The 11025-nt window shown below is 31.2% G+C and overlaps 1 protein-coding gene across 3 annotated transcripts in view; it reads right to left on the reverse strand.

Annotated features, from left to right (window-relative positions):
* Positions 1–10592, reverse strand: part of LOC127731757 (AP-3 complex subunit sigma-1-like) — a 29207-nt gene extending 18615 nt beyond the window's left edge. Inside the window, exons 1-5 of one of the 3 annotated variants that reach the window (XM_052240604.1) lie at positions 10451–10585; positions 4202–4298; positions 3350–3441; positions 2719–2830; positions 891–962 (exon numbers count right to left, since the gene is read on the reverse strand). In XM_052240604.1, coding sequence (XP_052096564.1) covers positions 891–962; positions 2719–2830; positions 3350–3441; positions 4202–4298; positions 10451–10488 — 411 coding nt within the window. In that variant the 5' untranslated portion in view covers positions 10489–10585. Of the gene's footprint in view, positions 1–890; positions 963–2718; positions 2831–3349; positions 3442–4153; positions 4299–10450 lie in introns of all 3 variants that reach the window. The other 2 variants (XM_052240603.1, XM_052240605.1) reach the window with 2 other exon arrangements.
* Positions 10593–11025: the final 433 nt, after the last annotated feature.

An 11025-nucleotide genomic window follows, 5' to 3' on the forward strand; every position in this document is an offset into this window, starting at 1 on the left:
TATGAACATTAACCGAAAGACATTGATCAACTCTTTTTCTAATTCTGAATCCCCCTTTTCAGACTAATTCAGATCAAAATTGTGTCGAGTTTTCATTGCCATGTTGTATATTTTACACTCTTATTCTACTTTTGGTCATAATACTAGTCTATAATAGAAAATTTTCTTAATTGGAAATTTTTTTTATTTTACAACAATATGTACATGTCTTACATGTGTTCTTTAATTCATATTAAGTATAGTATTATTGACATCTAACACAGAAATCATGTTGTATTGCACTGAGCTTTTGTGTCATGTTAAAGGCCTTGTTTGGACCCTGAGAATGATCTTTTGTGTCATGTTAAAGGCCTCATTTGGACTTGAGTATGATCTTTTGTGTCATGTTAAAGGCCTTGTTTGGACCCTGAGAATGATCTTTTGTGTCATGTTAAAGGCCTCATTTGGACTTGAGTATGATCTTTTGTGTCATGTTAAAGGCCTCATTTGGACTTGAGAATGATCTTTTGTGTCATGTTAAAGGCCTCATTTGGACTTGAGAATGATCTTTTGTGTCATGTTAAAGGCCTCATTTGGACCTTGAGATAAAGAATAACAATAAAAGCACTGTTTATTTGATTTTGGTTTGGCAAGTGTGTGTATATATTCATTTAGTGTTGTGTATAAATACACCATATACCATCTTTTCTATTAAGAATATCTATATTTGTTTTTATCAAAATTAAAGTAGGTTTTTCTTATTTATATACAATTTAATGAATTAAAGAAAAAAGTAAGATCATCTTAAATTAGTACCACAACTTATCTGGTTTATCTAGCTAAGATTATACAGTGGTCTTTAGATATACTTGTGAAAAACTGGTATCCAGTCATACCTGGGACAAGCTTACCTTATCAACATGAAATATGAGGTCCAGTTCACATACATTTTCAAAGCATTTATCTAATGTTTCTACAAACACCTGTATAAAAAGATCAATATAGAAAGATTTAGTACTGTTTCCTATGCAAATATATCACGAACTATAGCAAAAAAGAGAAGTATTTCTTTTCGACTTTGAAAAAATATGCATCTGTTAGGTTTTATGCAAACAAAACTTATGTTACTTGCCTTTATGTATATATTTTGATGAACAGTTGAATGGTTCATAAAGGTTAAGGCTGTTCAGAAATATTGCAAAGAATAATTTTCTAACGAACTAAACTAATGACATGCTGACATTTGTTTTCAATGTTTCCTATATAATAATTTCTTCAACATTTTGCATAAAAAAAATCCTAATGTGTAATTTATTTAACTGTACATAATTCCTTCCAAAATGATACTTTATCAATGATCTGTTACACGACCTAGTACAAGTCAGATTAAGGTCAGTAATCTGAGCAGGTTTATTAACTGCAGTTATCTCCCCTGGCAGTTGTTCACATCTCTACGTGATGTCACCTCAAAACTGAAAGTTGGTGCACTTATAATTTTATAAACATTATCATTTTTTTGTACAGTTAATACATGTATATTAAACTTTTGAACTGAAATATAGCCACAAACTTTAAATTCTCTCCAAAAATTGTAGGTATCCCGAAAACAGAATTATAGTACTTCACATAAAAAAGTCATTCCCAAGGTCGCTGGACAATGGGCAAAAGCCAGTAAAGATTTGTCTGGTCCAGTTAAGTGATATGCATTACTGAACCAAATAACCAGTAAAATTTTATCCAAATCATATGTGTAAATGTTCTTTAAAAAAAGAGTCTGGTCCAGTTAAGAAGAATGGTTTAATGGAACAAATGTCCAGTTGATTTCTGAAAGCCTTGGGAACCACTACGAAACCTAGTCATATTCTCTCTCTAAAACTATAGGTATTTTTTTCTGTCTTGTGTACATCACCTATTAAAACAATATAATGAATTATATAGATGTGGGTCCACCTAGTTTTTAAAATTGCCAAAAATAAAATATCAGTAGAAAGTTGTCAAACCTTGTGATTTTGATTTAAGTCAAGACCTTGATGCTATTACATTTATTAGGAAATAGTTTTAAAAAGTTTTTACATTTTCTCATTAGTAACAGTAAGCATTAAGGCAATGAAGGCCCAATCTGTAGCAACAAAGCAAAAAAAGTGAATAAAAGTCAGTCAACTATCTGTTAGCAGACAGGGCATCCTTTGAGGGGTTGGTTTTAGAAATACATCTTTATATTAACACTTGCAATTGACATAGGAAAAGTAGTATAACTTATTCATGTACTCAGATGCATTATTTGTTTTCATTTGGTTCTGTTGATTATAGGGTAATTAAGTTTTAATTTAAGAATAGCTTATTTATATTTTGCTGAGATTGTAACGTTGTTACCCAGTTAAACCCTGTAGAAACAAATATAAAAGGACTGATAGATGTCTTGTACATTTTAAGGATAAAAAGCCAGTAAACCTAAGATATTGGCCATTTAATTTACCCTAATGACAAGTGATTGGAGACGAGATTTCTTATAAGGGGCTTGCTTTTGCAGGAATTACTGCGGTTCTGTTTAACTTGTAACAGATACAACCAGTAGTCTAGCAAAAATTATTATGCAATGGTTTTCAATGAAATGAGCTATCCTCAATTTTAAATCAATGTACAAAAATGTATTTTGAGAATTTTCAATGAAAATGTAAACTTGGAATATAATCCATAGTTATTCAGGCTAAAACTTCAAAATTTTAAAAATCAACAAACCTGTATCAAATCTAAAATACCCAGCTCACTTTCTGATGAGTCAACACAGAAAACGAAATATAACGTAGCATAATGTCTGTATATTAACTTATAGTCTGACCCTCCGATCAACCTGCAAATAAAATATAGCATAGCATGTAAAATGTCTGAACATTAACTTGTGCATGTAAGCTGATCTACCAACATGACCAATGAATCTGCAAATAAAATATAACATAGCATGCAAAACGTCTGAATATTAACTTGTACATGGAGGCTGATCTACCAATCAATCTGAAAAGAAAACCATAAACAAGAATGTTGGCAAACATGTTTAACCCAGTCACATTCTGTATGTGCTGTCCCATGTCAGGAGCCTTTTATGCAGTGGTTGTCCTTTGTTGCTGTATATCATATTTGTTTTTCATTAATTGTTTTGTACATAAATCAAGCTGTTACTATTCTCTTTTGAATTGTTTTATGTTTGTCATTTCGGGGCCTTTTATAGCTTATCATGCAGTATGGGTTTTGCTCAATGTTGAAAGCAGTACAATGACCTATAGTTGTTAACTTCTACTAATTTGGTCTCTGGTGGAGAGCTGTCTCATTAGCAATCATATCACAACTTCTTATTTTTATATTTACTACTCACGTTCCACCTTCTAGAAAGTTACACACATTATCGTCTCTTTTAGATACCAGATGGAATGTTTCTCGGATTATCTGTTGCTGTAAATCTTCTGGCTGAGGGAAAAAAAAATAAGTACAAAGTTAGAACTTAAAATTTGTTAATTACTGCATTGGTAAGTTAGACACTTTCAATGACCAGCAATTCTTTAAACAAAACTTGTTTGACATTATATGAGTTTTTGTTAAATTATATTCCTTTTCAAAACAAACTTCTGTCCAAACATGTAATGCTTATACAGTGGACTCTCGTTATCTTGAAGTCAACCGGACCAGAAAAATATTTTGAGATACCTGTAGTTCGACTCAAACGTATACCAGAAGTTTGACAGACCAAAGGTCAGAACTCTTGCTTAGCTTGGTAAGGCTAAAATAAGTCCAGATGAATATGGATAGGGGATCGATATTCTGGTCATGAGATCGATGTATCTGTATGTAAATAATGTTCTTTATTATTATAATAAAATTATATGATTTTCGTCTCTTATTCATTTCTTTGTACAGTTACAATTTATTCCTGTGGTTTTAAGCCGAGAGAGTAATTTACAATTGATCTTAGCATTATTTAAAGTTGATAAAATTGTTCATTCTCATATACCATGTATACAAGAGATTTAAGAAAATTTAGATTTCTTTTCATTTTCTTTTATTTCAATCTTTTTCTTCAAAATAAATTACAAAAAGATTAAAAGACGCAGATTGAGTAGTTTTGATCACTTAGTCTTAATCTCTACTTTATGTACAATCAAGCTCATAAATGTATGATTACTAGGGATGTCAACGAGTACTCTAGTATTCGAGTATCGCTCTGTAGTACCGAGGATCGAATGCCAAAACAATACTCGACTAATCGGTTTCCTGTTACAATATTGCTGTTTTCTTTATATAAAATTGATCTTCTTGAGAACCTCTTTCTGAAAATTAAATAGACATCACTGATTAATCATATTAGTAAATAAAATAGATTTTGTTTCGAATGCTTGTGCTATTATAGGTATAGAACCACTAATTCAGGCCCGGTCGGAAAGAACATACAAGAAAGTAGTACATATTTTAAGCAAAATAGTTCCTACGCATAGCTGCATCTTTGTCAATAGTGGAAATATTTGGGTAGTTTTAGTATCAAATGAAAGGTTGGGGACTTGGGGTCACTGTAGAACCCTTGTTGAAACTTTTATTTGAATAATAAAGAAGTATAGGAAATTTTAATAGGAGGGCTCATTTGGCCTGTTGTTCAGATCAGAAGTTCCTGTTTTTGTACTATCAAACTTCCGGGAACCAGTACGCTCTAATATGCAATTAAAGGTATGTTGATTTTTTCAGCACAAGTCAGCATAAGGTACAGTTTAGACATGAAATAACTGCCACTTTATTTGAAATTAAGATAAAGTAGCCATTTATGCTTGAAATTGCAGAATTTAACATAGAAAGCAATGGGGCTATGAATTAGTGGTTTTATACCTATTACTGACAGGCATGTGAAATTCTATTTTTAGAAATCATACCCTTTACAGTGAAAATTGGTCATATTTGTTGTCAGAAATCATGTTACATTATTTTTTTTATGTAACAATTATTTTAGTGTCAAATTACAGCCCTCAAATTACTACAAGAAGGTATTTTAGCCTTTTTTGGTCATTTAGCATGCACACAGTTAAGATTTTACCTGAAATTTAAATTTTTGGATTATCTAACACTGAAACCAATGAAACTTGTATATTATGACTAGTTTATAGTATAAATATTGTTTTTGGTCATATTATCTAGTGAGTGTTCATGTTTTATTGTGTTTCTTGGTGAATTATTTATTTCAAGGATTATTGGTGTATACTTATATAGGAATTCCAAAATCTCACTTGAAATGCATTTTATGACCATTTTAGCAAGTTGTCTAGCTTGGAGATACATAAATTGCTCTTGTTGATCCATGTTTATACATAAAAGTATGGTTTTTTTTACCAAATCACTCTCCTTTTCCAACATGTAGAAAAAAGGGGGGACAAAATTATCAATTATATTTTATGTTTGGACCACTGTATTTATATTCAAGGAAGAATCTCTGATAAAAATAAGACATATAGGTAAGAACACTGTTATTTGAGTAGATATTAACAAATCAGAACTGGTAAAAATTGAAAAAGTGTCATATCTGTCACTATTAGTATCCATATGTAGTTTTCTTTGTTTAACGCATATGTTAATACCAGTCCAATTTGAGCTTGAATTCAGTGATATAGTGTTTTGACAAAAGCTTTATGTGTTTTTCTATGCTAAAAATAGATCATAGAAGGAAATAAAGTCAAGCAGAAGTCAATATAACAAAGTTGGTGCTGTTATAGGTATAGAACCACTAATTCAGGCCCGGTCGGAAAGAACATACAAGAAAGTAGTACATATTTTAAGCAAAATAGTTCCTACGCATAGCTGCATCTTTGTCAATAGTGGAAATATTTGGGTAGTTTTAGTATCAAATGAAAGGTTGGGGACTTGGGGTCACTGTAGAACCCTTGTTGAAACTTTTATTTGAATAATAAAGAAGTATAGGAAGTTTTAATAGGAGGGCTCATTTGGCCTGTTGTTCAGATCAGAAGTTCCTGTTTTTGTACTATCAAACTTCCGGGAACCAGTACGCTCTAATATGCAATTAAAGGTATGTTGATTTTTTCAGCACAAGTCAGCATAAGGTACAGTTTAGACATGAAATAACTGCCACTTTATTTGAAATTAAGATAAAGTAGCCATTTATGCTTGAAATTGCAGAATTTAACATAGAAAGCAATGGGGCTATGAATTAGTGGTTTTATACCTATTACTGACAGGCATGTGAAATTCTATTTTTAGAAATCATACCCTTTACAGTGAAAATTGGTCATATTTGTTGTCAGAAATCATGTTACATTATTTTTTTTATGTAACAATTATTTTAGTGTCAAATTACAGCCCTCAAATTACTACAAGAAGGTATTTTAGCCTTTTTTGGTCATTTAGCATGCACACAGTTAAGATTTTACCTGAAATTTAAATTTTTGGATTATCTAACACTGAAACCAATGAAACTTGTATATTATGACTAGTTTATAGTATAAATATTGTTTTTGGTCATATTATCTAGTGAGTGTTCATGTTTTATTGTGTTTCTTGGTGAATTATTTATTTCAAGGATTATTGGTGTATACTTATATAGGAATTCCAAAATCTCACTTGAAATGCATTTTATGACCATTTTAGCAAGTTGTCTAGCTTGGAGATACATAAATTGCTCTTGTTGATCCATGTTTATACATAAAAGTATGGTTTTTTTTACCAAATCACTCTCCTTTTCCAACATGTAGAAAAAAGGGGGGACAAAATTATCAATTATATTTTATGTTTGGACCACTGTATTTATATTCAAGGAAGAATCTCTGATAAAAATAAGACATATAGGTAAGAACACTGTTATTTGAGTAGATATTAACAAATCAGAACTGGTAAAAATTGAAAAAGTGTCATATCTGTCACTATTAGTATCCATATGTAGTTTTCTTTGTTTAACGCATATGTTAATACCAGTCCAATTTGAGCTTGAATTCAGTGATATAGTGTTTTGACAAAAGCTTTATGTGTTTTTCTATGCTAAAAAAAGATCATAGAAGGAAATAAAGTCAAGCAGAAGTCAATATAACAAAGTTGGTGCTGTTATAGGTATAGAACCACTAATTCAGGCCCGGTCGGAAAGAACATACAAGAAAGTAGTACATATTTTAAGCAAAATAGTTCCTACGCATAGCTGCATCTTTGTCAATAGTGGAAATATTTGGGTAGTTTTAGTATCAAATGAAAGGTTGGGGACTTGGGGTCACTGTAGAACCCTTGTTGAAAGTTTTATTTGAATAATAAAGAAGTATAGGAAATTTTAATAGGAGGGCTCATTTGGCCTGTTGTTCAGATCAGAAGTTCCTGTTTTTGTACTATCAAACTTCCGGGAACCAGTACGCTCTAATATGCAATTAAAGGTATGTTGATTTTTTCAGCACAAGTCAGCATAAGGTACAGTTTAGACATGAAATAACTGCCACTTTATTTGAAATTAAGATAAAGTAGCCATTTATGCTTGAAATTGCAGAATTTAACATAGAAAGCAATGGGGCTATGAATTAGTGGTTTTATACCTAAATTGTCATTTAAAATGCCTCTGAAAATACGTTGGCTTTACGTATACCAAGGCTAACACTTTAAACTTAACATGTCTTAGCCATTCTGTCACATCGGTACCGTCAGAACAAATATTTTCGTCTGCAAGACTTTGACAAGAAAATGTTTCCAAATAAAAGAAATTAGTTGCATCCTATGGTGAACCTCAGTGAATAGTTAAGCCTCTAATCCTTATGCCTTTGTAAACATTAAATGTGTTTTCTTAACGATTACCAAATACTTTTGATCACTATTGTTTGATATGGTTTTTCCTTAAATAGGTGCATATGTTCATTAAATTATATTGATTCGATTATTTTTTTTCACTTAATTAGTACTTGTAGGTAATGAGCTATTAATTATGGTGTGTAATTCCTTGTCCCAGATACTTATGTAGATGGTTTTTCATCCGTTGTACAACAAACCACAGAATTTAAAATACGTATTTTTGTGTTTCCATGTTGTAGATATATTTCAGAGCAAGTACTCGATTATCGCTCAATAAAAGAAACGAGTATTAATTAGTAATTATTCACCGAGTTGAAATCCCTAATGATTACTTGTTATTATTTTTCAGACTTTTAAAATAATTTTTCATAAACTATAACAGTCAGGGGACTTATTGAAATAAGTGATTTTTAAATCACTTATTTAAGTAGCAAATTCGAAGTTTTGTCACAAATTGTGATTTTGTAGTTTTACCAAAATTTTAAACACATAGGTTTAGATAATATCTTTTCATTAGTAAAATTGAAAAAAATGAACTTTTTGCTTCTTTTAAGCAGCAAGGTTTATGCCTTTGATGCAATCATTTAGCTGCAAATTCTATTTTAGTTGAAAAAATGCTATAAAAATGGCTTTACATAATGAACTGATACTTTCTTAACAGATTTTTCCCAGCAGTGGGATTATTTTTCCTGTAAAATTCAAGGTTTCATCTTATAGATTATGTAATAAAATTCTACTGTTCGTGATCAAAATTTCACTGTTCGGGGGGGTTGAAATTAGTGGGGGTTATTAAAATAATGATACTTTAAGAAGTGATTTTTTGGAAGGAAATTGAGGTATGATACTTAAACAAGTGATGTTTATGTCATTATCCTAGGTTTAGTACAAGGTCATCACCTGACATGACCCGGTCATCCTATCAACACAGATGTTGGTTCTGATAATTTTAGCAACATAATTAGTCCCTGGATCATTAGTATTCTATATTTAAAGCTACAATAAAATTAAATCACTTAGTCTAGTGATTAATTTGTACTACTTAAATAGGTGATTATTAAAGAAAGGCAACTCTTACTTCCAATCTTTATGGACATAATGTTACTTGAATCAGTGATTTAGAAAATCACTCATTTAAGTAAGTCCCCTGACTGAACACTGTAATCACTAATTATTTATCATAGCAATGACAGATAATCTTAGGTAAACCCTTGTGGAAAAAGAATGTCATAAATCAATAGAGTGGTCACTGGTCAGTGACCGGAAATATAATTACATGTGTATTGTTAGGTGAACTCTTCAATCCATTTAAATCCCTGAGGTCATGTTTTGACATATGTGTATTAGTTTGAGATAAATAATGCAATTTGAATGCTTTTGTTAACCTTGGGACCGTAAATTAAGTTCGACTCATCCAAAATTTCAAGTCAACCGATTTCAAGGACGAAAGACAACTGTATTTATGTTAAGAACATTATTAAATAGTGTGGCCAATTCGACATCAGGTTGGCCTACTGGTACTATGGCCAAAAGTTAGGTATGGCCGACATGGCCGAACTGGTTGTGTGGCAGAAACGTCTGGAAAGTGGTCCCTGCATTGCTTCCATCAAAAATTGCTCATCACCAGTTTTCAAGAGAGAATCTGTTCCTGACATTAGTTCTTACCCTAGTATTTAGAGTACACAAAGTCCTCTTTTACCCTTCCACATGTTTAAATACATTGTCATTGTGAATCAAATTGAATGGTCTAGAGATTTTTTCTCACTATATTGGTCTTTTTTTTATTTGTAAAAAATCACTCATGGCAAAGTTATTAACGTTAGCGGTTCCATATAAGTGACAAATTATGACGGAAGTCCAGTCAGGGATATAACTCTATAGGGTTATTACAGAAAAATAACATACATTTGTTATTGTGGACTAAAAAGTCAAAGAACTGTGATAACATATGTATGTTACATGTTTCATAGGGACAATATACATCATTAGTTTAGTTAAAATGTATACAAGTTCTATTGATATTACTATTGTCTTTAAGTATACTCAGCTATAGAAAGATATAACAGTTCACAGTTTGCCAATTATGCATACTACACCTATGTTATTACAGAAAAAATATGCTTGTAATAACTAAAGGGTGTTATCACAGCTTCTCTACATCACTCCAAAGCATTTGACCAGACATACATCATGCTTAATTACAATGTATTTTAATTTACTGTAAGAAATAATGACCAGAGCATCTAATGAGGTTCTGCGCAAGCTTCCCAGTAATTCCCAAGTGTCTCATATAATAAGTTACATTCCTTTAATAACTAAGCCTTGTTATTACAGCTAAGTTGATCCCTTAAAAGCCTCATCTCATTGAATTACCATGGTTTTAGTTATCAAGGCTATGTATTTAGTTTCTGCGCAAAGTCTCAAGAGTTCCCTAGAGCCCACTATAGATTTAAATATTTTTGATTTATTTTACAAATAACAAACATGTGTTATTACAGATTTAGAAAATTTAAGGAATAAAGAGTAGACAACTCATGAAAGTATCTGTAATAACCCTATAGAGTTATATCCCTGACTGTCGGGAAGATAAGTCTGTGGAAATCCCAATCATAATTTTGTCTATGACGCTGGATACAATTAACAATGCAATAATTTCGCTTTGACTTACATAAAACTGGTAAAATTTTGACATTCTTGGTTTCCCATGATTATTAAATACTAGAATAGCTTTAATCATTGTATGAATAACAGGGATTCTTCAGTAAAATTCACATCACATTTGTGAGGAGGAGTTGTCGACGAAGCGGAAGTCAATTAGATTTTCTAACACCCTGTCCTTGGTTCCGTTTTGATTTGATTTTCCGGCACACGTATTGTATATTTATATTAAACTAAAAAGTGACAGTTATGGAAAAAAAGTCTACAGAGTCATAGTGTGCTGTACATAGTTTATTGAAATCAGAGACATATAATATATGTCTCTGTTGAAATACAATACAACGAACAACAAAAATAAACAAGTTTTTTTTCAATATTTTTTTCCAATATAGGCAATAAAAATTAACCTTTACACTCTTATAATATCATAATGTAAACTGTAAAGTTGCAATTAAAGACTACAAGGAAAAAGAATTAGAGGAAAAAAACGATGATGTTGAATAATATAACTCTACGTCACACCTCTTCTGAGTAGTTTCGTATTGACAAACGTTATGGATAAAATATCACTGTACAGTATTTACA

Source organism: Mytilus californianus, unplaced genomic scaffold, assembly GCF_021869535.1.
Source record: "Mytilus californianus isolate M0D057914Y unplaced genomic scaffold, xbMytCali1.0.p SCAF_20, whole genome shotgun sequence".
NCBI lineage: Eukaryota > Metazoa > Mollusca > Bivalvia > Mytilida > Mytilidae > Mytilus > Mytilus californianus.